The sequence below is a fragment of the Podarcis pityusensis genome (assembly GCF_964106645.2).
Source record: "Podarcis pityusensis genome assembly, chromosome: 12".
In the NCBI taxonomy this organism is placed as follows: domain Eukaryota; kingdom Metazoa; phylum Chordata; class Lepidosauria; order Squamata; family Lacertidae; genus Podarcis; species Podarcis pityusensis.
In genome coordinates this window covers 53,501,107-53,523,280 of record NC_138037.1, presented here as the reverse complement: position 1 = coordinate 53,523,280, position 22,174 = coordinate 53,501,107, and the positions used below count along the sequence as shown (strand labels likewise).

At 40.1% G+C, this 22,174-nt stretch overlaps 1 protein-coding gene across 2 annotated transcripts in view; it reads right to left on the bottom strand.

The window, feature by feature from the left end:
* SEPTIN7 (septin 7) overlaps positions 1 to 20,988 on the bottom strand; it is a 37,389-nt gene extending 16,401 nt beyond the window's left edge. For both annotated transcript variants that reach the window (XM_080975958.1, XM_080975959.1), the window contains exons 1-6: positions 20,887 to 20,988; positions 11,441 to 11,547; positions 7,724 to 7,824; positions 4,814 to 4,948; positions 3,084 to 3,201; positions 688 to 780 (exon numbers count right to left, since the gene is read on the bottom strand). In XM_080975958.1, coding sequence (XP_080832084.1) covers positions 688 to 780; positions 3,084 to 3,201; positions 4,814 to 4,948; positions 7,724 to 7,824; positions 11,441 to 11,547; positions 20,887 to 20,896 — 564 coding nt within the window. In that variant the 5' untranslated portion in view covers positions 20,897 to 20,988. The remainder of the gene's footprint in view (positions 1 to 687; positions 781 to 3,083; positions 3,202 to 4,813; positions 4,949 to 7,723; positions 7,825 to 11,440; positions 11,548 to 20,886) is intronic.
* Positions 20,989 to 22,174: the final 1,186 nt, after the last annotated feature.

The following is a 22,174-nucleotide window of genomic DNA, read 5'->3' as shown; positions in this document are numbered from 1 at the left end:
TACATTCCCCGTTACTACGCTTTTGCAATTCTACAGAACAATTCTACCAAGTCAAACCATCCAGCTGAGTATTTTTTTACACTGGCTGGAAGTGCCTTTTCAGGATTCCAGACAGATGCTATGCCATTGAGCTACGCCTCTTCACATTAGAATAGCTCCCACGAGGCATTCCCCCTGTATCACACAACAGAAAGACTGAAAAAATTTACCACAACTGCCCTAGGTAAACCACAAGTACACACCCCTTCAGAACCAGCAAACAAAAGGAGAACAAGGTTGTAAAATAAACGAGGGAGAGAAAAATTGAGATGTTAGAAACCTTCTGAGAAACACATTAAGATTTCCAAGTGCTGATAGAAGCCCAGAAAATGACTAACAATAGTTGAAATTAGCCAGTTTGTCCAGGTTTGGGCAAACGGCAAACTGCAGATTATCTATTATTTGAAGCAAAAACATACTTCCCTACAAAGCCAGTGTTATTACACAGCAATGTCTGGTATGTTTAGGCACTTGGGGGGGGGGTTGCATGCAAGGGTTCCCCCAGTGCCTTCAATATAGTAGGGAGCTCTGCAAGCACAGAACAGCTCTTTCTACCAAAGCAAAGAAGGAAGTCCATCTATAGAGCATTCTGTGTTCAAAGTATAAAGCTCAGGATGAGATGTTATACCAATTTCTAAATTTTTGTACCTTTATCTTTTTAACCAACTTATTTTCTTCTTCATCATCTGTCTCTGGGAATTCGTATATTTTAATTTTGTGCTCTTGAATTTCTTTCATTATCTGAAAAAAAAATATTAATAGAGAACAGAAGCAATGTTTTTGGCATGCTTATGAAGCATACATAGATCTGCAAGTTACTTAAAAATAAAATAAACAAAACATCCTGCCTGACAAAGGACCTGTGAGATTCCTGGATATATGAAATGTATGTGGCAAATTAACCTGTCAGAAATAATAAAAATAATTCATCCAATTTTCTGAAAATCAAACTTGCTAATTCACATTGAACACCAAATATAGGAACTCCTGTCTGTGGTATTAGCTTTGCAGGGATGAGAAGGACATGTTTCTGTCTACTACAGTTATGCCAGAATCCTTGGATTTCTCCATTGTTTTTATTTCCTAATTGTAAGTTGGGTATACTGCACACATTCATTGAATGCACCTGTATTTGAGCTCAAGAGGCATGAGGCATGGAGACACATGAGACATGGAGTGTTATGGTGCTGGTTGGGGAAATAAAAATAAAGGGAGGGCAGGGCAGAGGGGTAACTGGCCTAGGCAAGCCCCTAACAGTTTAAAGTTAGCATCTGGGGGGTGAGGAGTGGTGAAGTGTGTTGGAAGATGCATGCTTGGATATTTAGAATACAAGGATATTTCAAAGATGAAGTCAAAAGAGAAAGGACACTCTATGGTAATAGAATGCTCAGCTTCAGGGCTGGATGCCAGCAGCAAACCAAAGTCCTCTAGCACTATATAGCACAGCAGAGGAATGTTTTTTTTTGGGGGGGGGGTGTCTCATTACACTTGCCTGAAACTCTGCCCTTCTTCCAAAGGCCTGAACAGCTTTACATGGCTCCTGTCCCAATATGACTGAACTGCAAGTCCCACTTGCAGTTGTGAATTGTTTATTATCTATGTTAGTCAAATGCATTTCATAGGATTTGGAAGCTCTCTAGGTAAAGGTAAAGGGACCCCTGACCGTTAGGTCCAGTCGCGGATAACTCTGGGATTGAGGCGCTCATCTCACTTTACTGGCCGAGAGAGCCGGCGTACAGCTTCTGGGTCATGTGGCCAGCATGACTAAGCCGCTTCTGGCAAACCAGAGCAGCACATGGAAACACCGTTTACCTTCCCGCTGAAGCAGTACCTATTTATCTACTTGCACTTTGATGTGCTTTAGAACTGCTAGGTTGGCAGGAGCAGGGACCAGGCAATGGGAGCTCACCCCGTTGCGGGGATTCGAACTGCCGACCTTCCGATCGGCAAGCCCTAGGTTCTGTGGTTTAACCCACAGCGCCCCCCACATCCCTTGTGAATTGTTTATTATCTATGTTAGCCAAATGCATTTCATAGGATTTGGAAGCTTTCTACAAGAGCTGAAATATGCTCTCACTGTACGGTAGTAAGCCACCATACCATATTTCTGCACGCTGCCTTCTCGTTTTTATTCTTTTTAGAATCTTTTTATTTATTTTTCATGGTACAGAAGAAACATTTTGAGAACACAACTGCTACAACAACAAACAACTGGTCCCAATACAATTACAGGCTTTTGCCATGCCATGTAATAAAGTTTCACTTGATTACTCTAAAATATCATGCTACAATTTTCCATGAGCATTGGGTGGATTCCTGCCACAGTCGGAACAGTATTCAACAAATATTTGCCGTACATTATGAATACCCGGCCATCTCTTGAGAGATGCATTACTTTTGGTTTTACAGCAGGCACCCTTGCTGTATTCTCCTTAGGGCTTGAAATATGTTGCAAGCTGGATTTGAGGGCGGAGAGAATTATGTTTTCTGTCAGTGAAGGAGATTTGACTTAACTATGCTTAAGGTCTCCAACCTGCCTTACAGGTAGTTACAATCTGGCATACAGAAACCACAAGTAAGTGCAATGTATCATTTTCAAACCACAATTACATTCCAAGTGCACCACTACCTTTTAAATGTAAACTTCACAGCAGTGATTAAGTATTACTGTGTAACAAAAACAAAAAACATACTGACAAATCCCTAAAACCCTGCACAAGCCTGGCAAAAAACCCAACAAGTTTTAGATTGAGAATGTCATATTTATTCTACCTGGTAATTAAGGACATTTACTTTTAACAAAAATGGAAAGAACTAACATTTTCATTGTTCAGATCAGTGAACACATTTCCCTTGTCAGGAGCTGTATTCATGTTTTTTTGCTTCGGGGGAAAAATTAGCTTACCACTTCCAAAATACATATCTTGCTGAGATCCCACTTTGGGGATTAATTTTTTAAATTACACTGTGAAACATAGTATGTACACCCACCCACCCCTATTTAATATTAGTTCCGTTTTCTCATAGTAAAAGTTTCTATTCACCTGTTTTTTAAACTGCTGACATTCTTCAGGTGTAAGCGTGTCTGCTTTGGCAATAAGTGGAATGATATTCACTTTTTCATGCAGGCGCTTCATAAACTCGATATCCAAAGGCTTGAGTCTTTAAAAAAGAGTATTGTGATTCAACAAAATATGGCTGTCAGCTAAGAAAGTCCCTTCTGAACATCTACACTGCAAAATTTTGTATAATCAAATGCACACAACAAAAGTAATGAATTATCAGAATTTCATTTTCCTATTTAATAGCTCCAATAATATGTGTCACAGAGGAATAAGCCAAGCATTTTTTCAAACATTACACCTGCAAACTTATCAGAGTTTAACACTGAAAACTAGCTTTGAATATAGAGCATTGTATAATACTGACACTACATTTCTGACTTGGATGTTTCCTGTGTCACCCAACTGATTAAGTACTAACATGGGACTGAAGACAAATCACAATCCCAGTAGTAAGGGCAGGAAAACTGACACCGTCCCCATCAAGTCAATTTGGATAAAGGAAGCAAAGCTTGTTCAAATTCTGAGACTGATGGAAATTTCTAAGGAGGTGTGTACTATTCAGAAGGGAAGTTCCCATTTAACTGGAGAAATAATACAACATAATTCAAAGATGAACCAAAACAGTCTATAAAAATGCCAAAACAAGTAAGTAATTTTCTTTATTAACTCTAACCACATCATCAGCATAAGGTTAAGAAAGCAGATTAATTTTAGACATTTATATTATGCAGTTGATTAAGCCATTATTTAGTAACCTTTTTTTAGTAAGCATCTATTAAATAAAAATTAATAGGCTTCAAAAAAGGTAGCTTTCAGTGAGCCACTTGCCTTCTATCATCCAGCTCTTGCCTTTTTGAGGCTGATGCTACAAGCCTCACTGTCCCTGTATCTGGCTCTACCTAGTATGGGGACTGGATGAAAGAAACTGAATGAAGCTGAATCCACATGGAGCTGAGAAACGAAGGCTGGCAGGCACTATGGCTTAGGAACGTGTTCAAGAACCAGTGACCTAGGTCAGCTCCAGGCCAGCAACTTTATCCAGGATCATAGTATATTTTAGATTTTGTATCAGAAGCTATTACTTTAAGCTGTAAGTGTTGAAATTAAAAACTACAGTGATTTGAGCATTTGGGGTTAACAATACCAAGACAGACAAGGAAAGCTGAACCTAGTGCTATTTGGATGGCCCCTTGAACAACCATTACATCTGTGCTGAAAAAAATAATGCAACCCTTATAGCAAGCCTGGTGCCTTCCAGATGTTGTTGGACTACAACTCCCATCTAATGGGTGTAGGAGTTTAACATCATCTGGAAGGCATAAGGATGGCTCCTATAAGATGTCTTGCTTTAAAGATAATAGCATGCCAATGATGCTGTAAAAAGGACCCCTAAATAACAAAACAATGTAGACTGTTGAATGGGATATTAGAAATTGCCAAGTTAAACATGAGAGAACCCCTAACAAATTCAATGGCTTTAATTTTGGTAAAATTAATGCCAAGTTGTTCCAGATGTTAGCTAGCACATCAATCTGCTTTTTCTGAGATAATATAACCATATCATCTGCATACAGGATAATCCTGACCTTTCTATTTCCTACGGCAGGTAGGCATGCATCCAGTTTCTGAAGCAATCTAGCCAGATCATTAACATAGAGGCTGATACGGAATGACTGAAAAACACATTCCAAGCTACATTTCCTACTGACCCGTGTCCTGATGGAGCAATGAAGTATAAACAACACTGCACCCTGTTGTCTGGCATCTGACGTCTGTTCACACGTGATTCTGCATTAAGATAGTCTTCAAACTTGCTGTCAATGTAGTCGATAACCGGCTGCCAGCTAGAATATGCAAATACACATTTTTAAGAACCATCATTGACTTGTAACATCAATAGCATCACAGCAAATTGTTTGGCTTAATATTAACTAACCTGTATATTAATTAACCTGTTGATATACTGATATACTGATCACAAGCATATAACTGATTCTTTTAATTTTAATACAGTGGTACCTCAGGTTAAGAACTTAATTCGTTCTGGAGGTCTGTTCTTAACCTGAAACTGTTCTTAACCTGAAGCACCACTTTAGCTAATGGGGCCTCCTGCTGCCGCTGTGCCGCAGCTGCATGATTTCTGTTCTCATCCTGGGGGGCCACTAGGGGGCGCATTGGAAGATGGCCGACAATACCATCTCTCCGACCCACACGGGGTAATTAAGAGGCTGTTATGGGAGTAGGCAGCCTCCCTTGTTGCCCCAAGGAAATGGGGAACACTGCCCTTGCCTGCTGTGCCCATAAATCAACCCCTAATTCGAAAGAAGGGGGTGAGGGCCCTAGGCAGAATGCCCCCGTGTGAACATCGGCTCTCCTGGACGCTATCTCTGATCGCGCACTAGTTGCAGCAATTTGGAATAATTAATTACAAAAGAAGCAAATGCACATATTTCAAGTGAAGAAGGGGAGTGAAGTCTGCTAATTTAAGTGACCTCTGCGAAAGAAGACGACGGGCTGGAGAAACAGGAATATTTTACGATGAAGATACACCAAAGGCGGGGTATGTTGACAACGGGGCTGAATGGGGGGGAAAGCTTTTTTACTTTCCTTCTATGTGATTTACAAGAACCCCTCCTCATTAGAACCATCGGTTGAACTGACCCAAGCAGGATGATTAAGGTCTGTGTGGAGATAAACTTTAACCAAAAGTATGCTTTATGGAGACCGAGAAGCAATAAGAGCTTTTGGGAATGGCGCAGCAATTAATTTGGAGTCGCCATCTTGCCAAAGGATTTACAGCCGGGAGGAAGAACGGATTTGTTTTCAGACTGCATTCCTAGTGAATCTCCTCAGAGGTTTTGAGAAAGGAGGCAGATTGGTGAAGATTAATAACGCTAAGACTGTTTTGATGTATGGAAGTGATGTTATATGGGAAACGTCTGGATATGGCTACTGGATAAAAAAATCAATATCCACGCAGGATTACAAACTGTTCTAACCAGCTTGCGGAGACTATCAGAGGTCACGAAGAGAAAGGAAAAATATATGAAAATAACAACAAGAGATGTGGAAAAATAATAAGAAAGGACTGGATAGTACTGTGAACATCATAAGGTTAGATTTGTGGACATTAAAACAGCAGTAAGAAGCAAGAAGTTGATTGGATCCCTTCGGAACTTGAAATATGGGTACCTCCAACAAAAATTTAAAATTCGGCTGTGTAATTTGGAATTTATGTAATTTGGTTTGATTTGATGTGATTGGTCGGTTAATAAAAAAATTATTCTTAAGATTCCTGTTCTCATCCTGAAGCAAAGTTCTTAACTTAAGGTAATATTTCTGGGTTAGCGGAGTCTGTAACCTGAAGTGTATGTAACCTGAAGCGTATGTAACCTGAGGTACCACTGTACTGCACATTAAGGTGTTTGCATTCACCTGGTTTGTACTTATTTTCAGTAAATAGGAAGTGTTATTATAACAGCCATATGATTTTCCAGTTGGGTGGTTTACCACAGGCAACTCTCAAGTTATGCAGGGTAGCATTCCAGGGATAGTGCAAAAAGCCAAAATAACGTTTATTCAAAACACTCCCTCTCTCTGCACCTCCGAATGCTCTCCTGAGGTGAGTGCAATGGTGCTTAGGATTGCCAAAGTTCTTTTCCTTGGGCACCTGACCCATTTCTTACCTTCTTTTTTTTTTTTTTAAATGCCCATGTGCGTAAAGCAAAATGCACACAAGTTAAATATGCTTAAGTTGCGAATCAACTGTAGCAACTTGCTACAGTTTACTCCCATGTAAATGGCTAACTTCCCGACTCCAACCACATGTAGAGCAGAAGTCCTACTGAAATTAATTAGGCTTACTCCCAAGTAGAATTAGAACTGCAGCCTAGGTGCCTAAGGAGAGGTGTACTCCCTGTGCCCTCTATATTCTATGTTTTCTCCTTCTGCCATCATCTCATGTGTTGTCTTTCCCCTCTCCTTCTTACAGTTGCTACTGCTAGAATGCAGAGCGGTTCTTACAGCAGCAGCAGACCATTTTCTCTCATTTCCACCAGACTCGGGCTTTAAGGTAGGGCTGGGGGAAACAGGTGTCCTACAGGTGTTGTTAGATTGCAAGTCTCAACATTCCCAACCATTAGCCATTCTAATTGGGCTTGAGGGGAGTTGGGAGTACAACACTTTTGGGCACAGGCTCCCACCTTGCTTTAAAGAGTGGCCCTTTAAAAGTCAGGAGGGAGAGCTTGAACAGTATTTCTCTGGCTACAAATATAGGGCCAGCTGCTGCAATAGAGGAAAAGCAACCAGCTGTGGCAAGAGAGCCAGGTAGGAGAAGAGGTGGCTGCAACTAGAAGCCAGTGGTGCAAATGAGCACATCTGCCTTCAAGCAGATTTTGACAAGGCTGTGGGGTAATTCATAAAAAATAATTAAAGTTAGCTATCTGCAGTTACTAGTCCTGATGCACAACATACAGCAGCAGAGTGAGAGTTTACTATTTATGATAGTATTTAAAGAAGAATAGTTAAAAGTAACCAAGGGTGTGTTCCTAACCACTTGTAATGAAATTATTGGTGTTCTAAATTAGTAGCCACCACTCTTAATATTAGAACATGCTTACCAATTGCTATTATCCACAGCATCACCAAATCCAGGCGTGTCAACTATTGTTAGTAGCAGCTGAACGCCACCTTCTTTAATTAGAACTTTAGACTGTTCAACCTGAAAATTAAAAAAGAATTAAAAAATAGATATATGAAAAAATCATATTTTAAACATATGAAAATGGTACTTCTTTTAAGTAAAAAACTGATGAATGAGACCACCTTCCAAGTACACTACATTCCTATTAACTTATTCTAAATAAATATTAAAGCTCAGAGTTTGTTTTTATTTCTGTTAACTGGAAAGCATTTTTATGGAGCTTCTGCCGGGTTAAAAAATACAGAAAGAGGGAGGGAGAGCAAATTCAGTTTATGGAACTGCCTAAGATCCGTTTTCCTGAGATTCCCAGTTTTTATTTTAAAAAGGGAGGAAGATATGTTTTGTGAAGGTATGCTTGAAACCGTATGGACCAATCATGGCTGCCGAGAGGAATGGACTGAGTGTAAAAATGTTCTGGGCCCACAGCCAGCAGGGGGCCTCGATTCTGAGCTCAAAGTCCCCTTATGGAAGGAGGTATAAAATGGCTGCATATCTTCACAATGGACATGTGAGATAGGTTCAGGTGACTGGCCCAAGGAAGGAATGTGAAATTGCACATCTTCAGAGCATCTTTGTTGCCTAACAAAGATTGCCTAACTGGTTTAGTTGTGTTTTGCTGTAAAATATAAAGAGTGGAATGAAAGAGGGGGGGAAATGCTTGCTTTCCTGGGTGTATTACATTTATACAGGTGCAAATGTTCATTTTTAACATTTTAAATTTAAAAATAGGTCCTCAAGTTGCCCAAATGCAGCACTAATGTTTTTACTGTAAGTTGGGTTCTTTGCTCAGGAGTCAGTAAAGATGCAGCAAGTTACATTGCCAGCAGCCTGCTCCTGTACTTAAGAAAAGAAGCACCAATCAGTCTTGCTCATGGCAGAGTCAGACAGATCCCAGCATTCTGGGGGTAACCAGAGGAGGAGTGGAGGCACCAGAGCTGGTGTCTGATGACACTGGTAGAGGGTGTGCCTGCTACTACTTCTAACAGGCTGCAGTGCTCGGCTACTTAGGGGACAGTAGCCTAAGAGAACCTCCTGCTCTTCACACTGAGGGTATCAGATACATCCTCTCTTAGGGATGTCAACATCCAGCAGCAGGCTGAGCTCCCTGCTCCCCTCTTCTCCCAAAAGGAAAGAAACCTGACAGTGCCTATTGTCTCTTCAAATAGCTTCCCAACAGTTGGAACATGCTTCCTCCTCCCACCACCATGAGCAGAACAGATTAGCCTGACCATGCGTGAACCAGTCCGACCACTCATGCTTCTGTTACTGTCAGCACCTCTGTTGCCACCACGGCTGCTACGAAGATGCCTCGTTCCATGTGCTGCGTAATGTGTGTTGCTGCACTGGCTCTGTGCGTGTGTGCAATGCTTGGTGTACTCACACAAGAATTACACAATACACACACACCCAAAAGAAGAAGCCACTAAGGCACAGATAACAGAACACAGCTATGACTGGAGAAAGGGGATGAAACACTAAGATAAAGCACAGGAAGTACACATTTTCTTATTTTAAAAATTACAATATGAAGGATAAAACTGATTCATTGGGAAGGCACCCAAAGAAATTGACCAAGCCCTTTCAAATCTTCTCTTTAAAGAACTAACAAAAGAGTAAAGCCAGTGTGTGTGGGGGTGGGGGGAGAGAATAATGGTTTTAAGACTTCACCATATCTCCCCTCAAGTGACTGGAGAGTGTGAAGTTTTCTGCCCATGAGCTGGAAAGCAAGAGCTGTCTCAAGAAGCTCCTCACCCTGTTTTAGCCCTGGATTGGAAGGAAAGCTTGTCAATAGGCGAAGCCCAACTCCCCTCCTACAGAATTTACAGAGATTTCTCTATTCATTTCTATAAGATCAATTAGATGATTTCAAAATTAGAAATTGTGCTCCTGAAATATTAGTCATTATCCTAAACACAATATCCAATTTAATGTTCAAACTGGAGTTCATCACCATTTCATTCCTCATAGTAAGTTTATTTTTTTTCTTTACTAATTTTAAGGAATGTGTGTATCCATACATGGTCAAATTCTCAGAAAACAGCCTCAACTGGAAAGAATCCAGAAAACAGCTGTAAACTAGTGTCAATCTCTTTTAAGAGCTCAAATGAATCCTATCTAGTTTTAGAAGTATTCTCAAAGGGTTCAGGGAAAATAAATTAGCTCCAATCCTGGAATGTAAAACTTTCCTTAGCAATTCCATTCCAAATGGCTATTTTCCCATGCACCGCACTTAAGCAGGTCACACAGATCAAGTTCATGTTAACAATATTATGCCAGACTGTGGAATATTAAAGCTCTCTTGCTTGATCACCCATTTCCTAAAGGATGACACGTTCTCTGGTGACCCCCCCGCTTTCAAAAATAAGTTTCAAATGTCTTTTTCACAGGATATGATTAGGTTCATGTTCAGTTCCCTGCTATGAAGTCAGTCTTAAAACCCAGAGGAAAGCAAAAACCAATTTACAGAGAAGAATAAAGGCTTATTTTTTTATGTAAGTTGCATCAGCTTAAAAAAATACTTCATGCAGTTTCAAATGTACTTCAAAATGTTTCTCTTCTTAAATTTAATGTCTACTTATTGCCTGGGAATTAATGAAGCAGCAACAGAAAGAATCGGGACTTGTTTTCTTTCAAAAGCAAGCATGATCAACATACAGCCTTTCTAATGTTTAGACTTACCAGCTTTTTCAAATACACATAACAATATGTTGCACCCCACATTCTCCCCCATCCCCATTTCCTTATTATAAAATATTATAAAATATTTCATAGCAGCATCAAGGGTAATGCAAATGAGGAAAGACTAAATAGAATGTACAGTTAATAGAATAACTGTCAAGTGTGCAAAAGTAAACAGAATTTTCCAAATATCAGCAGAAGTACCTCCTTCCCTTGAGCCAATAAGGGTATTACAATCTGCAGGAGACAATCGTCTTCTGTGTGATGTCCCCCAAACTGTGAACCCCCCAACTGTCATTTTTATTGCCAATTTTAATGTAAATTTTATATTAATCATAAACCACTTACGTGGTATACAGATTACATTAAAGAAATGAAAATTGAAGACATTTTAAAACCTCAATTTCCTATCAGCTAACAACACAATTCTAGCAACATCTATTCAGAAGACAGTCCTACTGAATTCAATGGGTGTTACTCAAAGGTAAGCAGCATTAGGATTGCAGTCTAAGCCATCAGTAATCACAAATGATTGATTAATGTTATCAGAAGGTACTCTTCAGATATGCTGAACAATTACTTCACAGCTAAGATGCAATTGCAGTAATATATATGCATGTACATTTTCATTTATATGCGAGAGATCAACATGCTACTAGTAGCCTCCATTTGCAGACCAATATATACAGTGGTACCTCGGTTTTCGAACATCTTCGTTGACGAACATTTCGGTTTTCGAACGCCGTAAACCTGGAAGTAAAAATGCTTCGGTTTCCAAACATGCCTTGGAAGTCAAACGTGCCACGCGGCTTCCGCTGACTGCAAGATCCTGAGGCCTAGCTGAGTTTTCGGTTTTCGAACATTTTAGAACTCAAACAGTCTTCCACAATGGATTATGTTCAAAAACGGAGGTACCACTGTATTAGAATAAAAATATGTTTTTTCCCATGCAAACCTGCACAGTCTTTTTAATTCTATGTGAAGGTCCTGGATACTCCGGAGAATACAGGTCTGTCAGGAATAACGAGTTGATTAGTGTTGATTTCCCCAATCCAGATTCACCTATTTAAGAAAAAAAGTTAATATTAATGCAATTAGAATGATCATGTAGTTAGAAGGATCACAAAAATGCTTACTGACTGGCCTATAAACAGCTCACAGAAAATAAATTTGAATGCAGTGGAAAACAGTTGAAGGCAACATCCATCTTGATGTAGCTGAGAGGGAAACATTGTGTTATCATTTAAAAACATAACAACCAATAAGCCTATAACAACCTTTCCAAACACGAGACATTTCTGTACTAAAAAGGGTTTATTGCAGCTAGCTCATACATTACAGTGCAACCCTAACCATATATGCTCAAAAGTCCTATTGAATTCAATGGGGCTTACTCCCAGATAAGTGGGATTGGGACTGCAGCCTTATTGTTTCTATATAAACAGAGGTCCTCTAGTTTTGAAGCCCATGTTTATTTCCTGTTAGCCAGTTGCAATATCCAATTCCAGATGATACTGATAATGATGTGGTAACAGACTTTCCTGCTCACTTTCCCTTTGTTTATAACATAGAATCCCTACTGGCTCTGATTAGCAGTGATAATTGGTCCCTCCCACCCCCCAAGCAATTTGCCCAGCTTCCTGCATGTTTACGATACAGTGGTGCCTCGGGTTAAGTACTTACCGTATTTTTTGCACCATAACACTCACTTTTTTCCTCCTAGAAAGTAAGGGGAAATGTCTGTGCATGTTATGGAGGGAATGCCTATGGGTGGCATGCCTACGGATTTTCCTCCTCTAAAAACTACGTGCGTGTTATGGTCGGGTGCGTGTTATAGAGCGAAAAATACGGTAATTCGTTCCGGAGGTCTGTTCTTAACCTGAAACTGTTCTTAACCTGAAACCCACTTTAGCTAATGGAGCCTCCTGCTGCCGCCACACCGCCGGAGCCCGATTTCTGTTCTTATCCTGAAGCAAAGTTCTTAACCTGAAATACTATTTCTGGGTTAGCGGAGTGTGTAACCTGAAGCGTATGTAACCTGAAGCGTATGTAACCTGAGGTACCGCTGTAGTAAATTTTACGAACTACCTCAGCCTCTCAAGCTAGGGCAGTTGCTATGGCATCTATGGCGCAGGCCTTTGTGGATAACTGATGTACTCTTGCTTCTTTCTCATCTTTTGAAGCAAGGGAAGGGAGATTTTTGAATTTTATCTTTAACAAGATCCATGAGTTCCAGACGTCCTCTGAACATCAGATTCCAGATCCCCCTAGTCTTAAAATTCCAATCAACAGGAAAAGGATGACTCGCCTTGCAAATAAGTCAATAAAAGTTGCCAGCATGCAAAAATGTTTTTACTAGTTAGCGGCTGTCAGAAGGAGGACTAAAAGCCCTATCCCTCCTGCAAAATACCTTTCTGAACTTCCTCTAGCTGCCCCTCTCATATGCATGCAATTCCTTCTTGCCTATTGTTACCAAGCTATAATCAATAGATGGCATTTTTCAAGCCTGATTTTGATGTTGAGGGGTGATTACAGGGAGGTTACAGATGGGGAAGGGAGAACACATTTGGTGCCCACAATATTTTTCCAGTTTATAAATGTGTCTGTGGGCTCAAAAATCAGGTGGCTCCTGATTTAAATACACAGTAGGAGCGTAGCAGAACCAGTATTTTGTGTGCCAGTAAGAACAACAACAAAGCCTCAAGGTTAGGAACAATATATCTCTTCTCTAAAATATGCTGCATTTCTAATATAAAGTGAGTGTGTGTGCAAACTCCAAGCCTGCTTACTGGGCCACTGGAATGGGGTAGTCCTTTGCATTCAGCACTCCTAGCAAAGAAGGGGGTCATGCTGATTGAGATGGAGATGTATTGCCAGGTGTTAGCATATTAAGTAAATGAAAGCAAGTCAGAAAGAAACAATGCATCTTGTTGAGAGGTGTAGGCTTCCTTCCCTAGATTCTTCTAAGTCATTAGAAGTCAGGGCAAAGAGCAATCTGCACTGACACTGACCTGAAGAAGCCACTAACTTGACATTTTGACTGGCCAATTTCTGTACAAGTCATCCTTTTATGGCTTTGATCACAGAGGTTAGAGGCCCAAATCTAGAGATTTGTTTTCAGATATAAAACTTAAAGCCTCAGATGGATCATTGGAGAGAGGTTAAAGTCACAGGCCCATGGAGCCTCAACTGCTTTGGCAACCAGGTTACCTACCATTCACAGTTTGCTAGGCCTGACTGTTAGGTCCAGTCGCGGACGACTCTGGGGTTGCAATGCTCATCTCGCTCTATAGGCCGAGGGAGCCGGCGTTTGTCCGCAAACAGCTTCCGGGTCATGTGGCCAGCATGACTAAGCTGCTTCTGGTGAACCAGAGAAGCGCATGGAAACGTCGTTTACCTTCCCACCGGAGCAGTACCTATTTATCTACTTGCACTTTGATGTGCTTTCGAACTGCTAGGTGGGCAGAAGGTGGGACCAAACAACGGGAGCTCACCCCGTCACGGGGATTCGAACTGCCAACCTTCTGATCGGCAAGCCCTAGGATCTGTGGTTTAGACCACAGTGCCACCCGCATCCCTTGCTAGGCTATAGTAAGGGAATAAAAACAAAAACAACGTCCTTTTTGGAATTTGAGTTAGATATGCACCAGTCAGCACTATTTATGTAGCAATTCTACAAACATCTTTTAGGCTTTCCTATGTACTGCGAGCTGCCTAAATCTGCTGAGTCAGCAGAAAGCCTTGTTTGAGAAAGTAAAGTTTCAAGTTATCCAATGCAAGCCTCATATAAAAAGTTTACTAATATTCTGGGCAGCATACCTTAAACTAGCAACAGTAAGGCCAGCTACTGTCCCTTAAATTAAATTCATGTTTACTTGCCTACTGGATGCAGTGAGATTGCTTGGGATATGATTGTATATAAGAAGCCAAAAGATCAGTGTCAGTCTCAAGTGAAGCAAAGCCTGAAACACTTCTCGAGCTGTGAAGATACCCATTCCCTGTCCCTTCAAGCAACCTATCAATGAATGCCTTCCAACAGTATACTAATTTCAAGTATGATCCAGGCTATTCCCAGAACTTTTTCCACACGGGGAAAGCTGCGATTTTTTCAGAAGTCTCTTTTGCTGCTGCTCACTGGAACTGTTCCACTAAACTGGTTAGACAGGTTGATTTGATTTTCTACAACTCATGTAGAATAGCAACCATACCTTAAGAGTGTGTTTGCACCTAAAAAAATACATTTTTAAGCTGCAAGTGCAAATCCTCAAAAGCAGTTCACACTTGTAATTTGTTGGCCAATGTAAACACAGTTGCTGCTATATAAAAAATTGAAGTAGGTTTTAAGTGTTATATATACACTGGTTAACATAGTTTGTTTTTAGATTGGTAAATTTCTTTAATTATGGAGCAAGATGACTTGCACTGCAATTACAGAATTACTCTTTGAACAAACCTATGCTTTTGTGGACACTATATAATTTCCCACTGCCTGTTAGAGAAAAAATGTACACTTGTATTAGATTAGCCACCTTTTTAAAAGAACATCTTATGAATTAATTAGAATTTGGATTGAAACTTACTAGAAAGCAAATCGTATGAAGTTAGACTTACAATATATAGCTGAAAGAGTGCAGCTGTATTTGAGATAGTATAGGCAGTGAACATTTCACACAGTGGTGCCATTCCCGGCCCCCGCACATCGGTAGAGCACGTATAAGCACATTCTGTCCCACATTCTGCCTTATTCTGGGTCCAAAAGGATCCACATGTCAATTGGACACGCCTAAAATGGTTGCTCCCTGTTTTTGAGTGTGTTCTATCAAGCTAGATTTCAGCTCTGCTTTTGGGTGTCTACTGCATGACTGGAACGTTTGCAGTCACAAAATCCGAAATTTTGCACAAGTTATAGTACTGAACTGTTTATCACATTTGCTGCATACGCTTTATATAAAATACAACTGGTTAACAGTACTAGCACGTGAGGACAGGAGCAAGGCCTCGTCAGTGTATAACACCTTTGTTCAGAGATCAGGACTAGTTGCCACATTCAAATTGTTAGTATTAGCAAAAAAAACCCTTAACAACTTGGGACCGGTTTACCTACAAGATCACCCTACCCCACATGCCCACTCAACTGTTTCCACATTTGTAAGAATTAAATTGTGAAATTGTGGCAGCACCTACACCTTGGAACTCCCTGCCTCTTGAGATCAAGCAAGCACCTTCACTGTACTCTCCGGTACCTGCTAAAAACATTCTTGTTTAGACAAACCTACCCAGATGCTTAGAAAGTTGAGGCAATTTTAATTTGTTTTAGTATTTTAACTTTTGTATGTTTTAAAGTAGGACTGTGAATGTTTCTCAGTTTTATTGTTTTATCTTTTTGTAAACCGCTTTGAGGGTTGTTGTTTTTTACAATCAAGTGGTGTATATATTTTAATGAAATAACTAAGAGCCAAGCATCTAATTTCTCTCCATTGCATTTGGTAAAGTGATGAATGTTTTGTTTCTTAAAACAAGAATAGCAATTCAATTGGCTGCCAGTTACAACAATGCAACATAACTATCTCACAATTTTAGAATGAGGGAACACTTGCACACCACAAGGAAACCATTAACTTAGCTGAAATAGGTTTACTTCAGAAAATTGTCATTCCCCATGAATCTCAAGTTGTATTAATGACTTTAATGTTCCTTTACAACTGTCCCACAGATTTGTCCTTCCATCATGTATAACTCCAGCTACTCCACTGGAAAACCTGCACCATTCTTCCTCGCAGCAAACCCTTGAAGAAGGGATGGGGTAGGAAGGAGCAGAACAGGACATAATCCTGCAGACCTCCACAAACAAGAGAATCACAGGAACATGTGGAAGCTCACTAAATTATCATCATCTAAGAAACTGTCCAAGAATAAGTAGGAAGCATTCAAGGACATTCCAACAAATAACTATCCCTTGGCCAAGTTTCATTTCTATATGAACAATAGTATGAAATACTGTGATTTTTCTTTTAAGGCAGAGGCACAATAACAACCTGTCTGAGGCAATTTTAACATCCTGACATCTCTAAAGAAAACACTATTTTAAAAATCTGATTACAGGGGAATAGCCACTTACGCTGGGGTTCCGTTCCCAACCACTGTGAATGTCACCAGGATGCATGGGAGTGGGGATTCCCCCGTTCCACCCCATTCCGGAGGTCCCTACCCACTTTCAGATCCAAAAATGGCACGTGCGCACATTCGTGTGTGAGTGGAGAGTTGCCTATATTCCCCAATGGTTTTCTTTTTTTATATATAAGATATTTATTAGGATTTTTACAATAAAAAATGAGGGGGAAAAATACAAAATAAAAATGATTAAAAACACTCAAGATTTTCCATTGCTTATTTTTCTTTAGCTTGTTTCCCGGACCTCCTCATACCTCCCTTTTTTGTATTCCAGTTCAGTTTGTTGGTTCAGCAAATCCTTACCCTCTTTGTTTATCCTAATCTTTGGTCTTAAAATAGTAACATTAGATTTTTACCTCTTAACAACCCCTTTTTCATATTCCCTTAAAGCATTACAGCTAGAAACCACTTAATTTCTATCCAACATCATTCTAACATTCATTAATTTTACAATATTTCTGTAGATAATCTTTGAACTTCTTCCAATCTTCTTCCACCGACTCTTCTCCCTGGTTTCGGATTCTGCCAGTCATTTCTGCCAGTTCCATATAGTCCATCAGCTTCATCTGCCATTCTTCCAGAGTGGGTAGATCTTGTGTCTTCCAATACTTTGCAATGAGTATTCTTGCTGCTGTTGTAGCATACATAAAAAAGGTTCTATCCTTCTTTGGCACCAATTGACCGACTATGCCCAGGAGAAAGGCCTCTGGTTTCTTCAAGAAGGTATATTTAAATACCTTTTTCAGTTCATTATATATCATTTCCCAGAAAGCCTTAATCCTTGGGCATGTCCACCAAAGGTGGAAGAATGTACCTTCAGTTTCTTTACATTTCCAACATTTGTTATCGGGCAAATGATAAATTTTTGCAAGCTTGACTGGGGTCATGTACCACTATTCCCCAATGGTTTTCAATAGCCAGGTTGGGAACTAGTTCTGCTTGCATTCATTTGCAAGTCTCCATTCCTCCGGTTTGAGTGACAATATCAGCTTAAATCAATTCAAAGTAGATAAGACAGACCCATATATCACACTGAAAACTTCTGACTACAGAGTTTAAACAAGAGCAGGGTTTTTTTGGGGGGGTGGGGAGGCAATTTCACACATCATTGTGGGGTGAGTAACCAAAAGGCAGAGAGATCCCAGACTCAGCAAGTCATGCATTACATGGGGAATGTGGCTCTGCATGGCACTTTGCAGAAGTAGAGGCAGCAAATGATTTACTAACATATTATGCCTACATCTTCTCATCAGACAGCTCCCAAGAAACACCATCATTCATTTACCGACACCAGTTCCATTCTCTTCTAAGTAACTTCCAGTGCATTCCTCTAGGTCAGCTAAAAGAACCCAACCCCATCAGAACAAAGCAACAGCATTTCCTAAGATATACTGGGGTGATGGGTAGTGAGAACAGTTATCCCTACAAATCCACTGTTCCCAGTAATGGGTGTTCCAATTCAGCCAAGTGTTTGAGAAAGTGAGGGCAGGAAACAAGAGGAATATAATCCATAATATAATCAGGATCCAATCCTTCCTTGGAATATCTGAAACACTGGCAAGAAGTGCCCATCCCAAAACTGAGAACCACAGCATTAAACTTTTAAAAACGTACACTATTAGATAAGCTTATGCCACACACGTACTATGTGCATAAGAGAGCCTAAACTGCTCAATAAAAAAGTGATGCTAAAGAAATAATTTAGTTAAGGCGCCAAACAATGTATGGAACTGACCAGCTTTAATGTTTAAAATCAATGTTAAAAAGCCACCAATGTTATGTATTTCAAATAACTGGAAGTACATTTATTAACAAACTGAAGAATGCAGTTCGACAACTACAGAGAGTGATAATATGCAGCTTTTCTAGATAAAACATCTGAACAAGTTATTTGGCTCCACTACAGTTCTTTTGCACACAGACATTTTAGCTGACCTTTGCCTCCATCACAATCCTTTCTCTGCTCTAGTTTGAGAAATTGAAATGCAGGAAGTTCACACCCCTAACCAGAAAAGCCTGAAGAAAGTGATCCAAGTAAAACTACTCCAGCTTCTGAATGAATATAAATTAACAATTTTTACAGAAACTAAATGCAGCCATCTAGGCAACCAATAATGAGCGCAGGACAACTGGCACAGATGAAGAAATTCTTGGCAAACCTACAATCAACATTTCAAGCATCTTTTATGCATGGACAACAGCCAGTCAGATCAGGGAACTTATTCACAAACAGAAGAAAAGTGGATTTAAAGTAGTTTTAACACTAAACTCTTGTAACTGAAATTCATAGCAAGATTATATGCAATGAAAAGTTGCAATTTTGCCATTTATTCACCACTTTGGAAAAACGGAATTGTCCATTTCAATGCCCTGATGAAAAGCACTTGAGCAAGTCCTCTATGATGTTTGTTCATGAAACAACATTCAGCCATGTCATTTTGAGGTTTTAATACCCTCTACAGCATTGAATGCCTGCTGTCAGGTAGTAAGTGACAGCCTACACCACCCATATAAATTGTAATATTGTATACTTGAAATATACTTGAAGTGAATACAGAGCCATTATTGGCCTGGTTCACATGTCCTGCTAAGCCAAATTATGGCCTAGTATATGGGTGGGGAACCTGTGGTCTGCAAATCGCCTGTGGGTCCACTTCAGCCTACAATGCCGTTTCCCCCAAACCACATTCAGCTGCCCATCAAGAACAGGACTGTGCAGCCAAGGCAACAGGATTTAATCCCCACTCATCAAAAGTGAAATTAGAAGCAGCCCTGCGCTTCTCCTTTAAATGAGTGAGTAATGCCTCGTCTCAAGCACCCACTCGGCTTAAAAGAGAAGTGCAGATCTGCTTTAAAGAGTGCTTTTGCAAAAGGCTTTAATATAACCCCCATGCTCCTGTTTCAGCCTCCAGAGACTCTAAGGGTGTGGGGGCTGCCTTAAATACCTCTGCAAACAGCAAAGGGCTTTGAAGCTAGTTGTCAGGTATGTGGAAACCCCACATAAGCAATTTGAGAGGTAGGCAGGGCTGGCCACCTCTCAATCACGTTACAATGGTGTAGTTGCCAATACATGGGCAGGGCATTTGGAGCCGAAAAGATTCTCGTAGCTTAGTGGTGCTACACAAGCATGTGGGTTCCCAGAGAGGAGCTTGCAACCACTAGGTTCCTTCTTTGTTCTTTCTGCTGCCACCCCATGCTGAGCTAAGCCAAACTTTATCCAAACCCAGCCTTGTGGTTAAGCTCTCTCTAGATTTGCCACAAACTGGTTTGGCTTAGTGTGACACATGAACCAAACCAGAATGAAACAATGTTTTCCCTTCCTTTGCATGTTCTGATAGCTTCCAGATTGGATTACTGCAATGTGCTCTATGTTGGGATGCCCTTGAAGACAACTTGGAAGCCAGATTATTTCCCGGGGTCCCACTAATATCTCATAGAACCCCTGGTTTAAAACAACTGCACTGCTTGCCACATCATTTTCAGGCCCAATTGAAGTGTTCATGTTGGTGTTTAAACCCCTAAACAACTTAGGCTCCAAATATCAGAAAGACCACCTCCTTCCCTTCAGACCCTCTTGAAAACTGGAATCAGTAGGGGACTTCTTCTTGGTACTTGCTCCACCCTCAAAGGCTCGGCAGTGGCCTGGGAGAGGGCATTCTTAGTGGCAGCCACTAAGCTGCGGAACTCCCTCACCACAGAGAACCTGGCACCTTCATTGTACAGCTTCCACAGAATGCTAAAGATGTACCTCTTTACCTAGGCCTTTGACATTTGAGGTGTAAATTTACAGAACCCATCTTAATTTTATGATGGCAAGTTGTTGCAAGCTCTTTTTAATATTATGTTTTCATGAGACCTTAGAGTTAAGAGCAGGCAATAAACAAACAAACAAACAAACAAACAAACAAACATTATAAAGATTCAAGTAAATGTCTGCTCAAAGCTTTTCAGCTCAACTTCTCCCTTCCGCAAAAATCTAAACCTTGAAATCATCACAACCTGAATGCCTTGTGCCACTTTCTAAGAGCAGGGCAAGCATTTTCAAACCTTGCAATACACACTGTAACCACATTCAAACTTTCTTTCTTTGCATGCTCAAAGCAATGAACGTCCAAAGTGGAATTTAAACTATGACACAGGCAATTTGTTAATATGTAAATCAATTTATTATCTATTATTTTTTAATAAAGAAGGCAGTCACCATTTGACACGTGCTAAAGTACAACTTACCTACAACCATGAGCGTGAATTCAAAGCCTCTCTTCACTGACTTTCTATAAACTTGATTGGGGAGATTTGCAAACCCCACATATCCTTCAAGGTTCTTCTGTTGCTAAGATAAAAATATATAAATTCATATTATCGTCTAGGACAATTATAATTTCATACTGACTATGGACAACTGTTGTAGTGCTTATTCTACGTGTTAGTTACAAAAAGATAGTGCCTTCCCAGCATCTCAACTTGTATACACACTCCTCCCTACTCCTTGTAAATATTTTTAGTCAATCACATAATTTTTGAAAATCTAAATACACAATGCAAAGGCATTCAGGACTCATGACACTTCTGTTCATGGCATGAACATACTGACTGACCCCAGAAGCAAACAGCAATGACTTGGAAGGTTATTCCCTGCTGGGAATGCATATTTTCAGATACCGCTCATTCTATCATCTGCAATAGGCAGAGAACTTCAGCCATCTGTAAAAAATTTGTGGCTCCGTCATTTGACTGGCTCTGGCAAATGCTTCAGAAAAGCGTAGCAGTTGCCCAGGGCCAGGTGATTGGCTACAACTGCTTGTTGTGAGCCAGCTCTCATTTTAGGAAGAACTAGGAGAGTCTCAGCTGTGTGGTTTAAAAACAGTGGGTGGAACAGCATAGTTATGGCTTCCTACTATCCATTTAACTGTTATTTTAGATTGAAGAAATAAAATTCAGAAGTTAACAAAGCTCTGTTTGCTAACATTTCCTTAAAGCATTTTGTTCTCCAGAAAGCCTTTACAATGCCTGCTCAAGATTATTTTTTAATACATAAAGCAGGAGCTGTCAATTGGATCAGCTTTTTCACACAATACAGAACTATACCTCATCACTTATTCTCATGCTGGCAGCAGCAATACAACTTCTCATCCCCATTTAATGGAAAGCAGGATTAAAATTGCTGAAAAGGAACTATCCTGCTCTCTTTCTTGAAAGGGGAGGAAGAGGGGTTTTTTCTCTATATATTTTTTTGAGGACTGTACAACTTTCATAGACTAGAGGAAAACTTTAAAAAGAAGCACAGGAGTATGTGATGGAATGAACAGCAGTAATGGGGTTTTAGCCTCACTGGCAGGCCACTCACAGCAAGTAAGAAACTCTTACAGATAACCAAGTACATAAGGTAATTCCAATGTCCTAAATATAATGAGATGCTAACTCGACTTACATTAGCAAATGAAAACCAAAGAAATATGTTGTGTTGATTTTACAAAAGTTTCCAGCAGCCAAAATATATTTGAACTGAAAGGTTCGA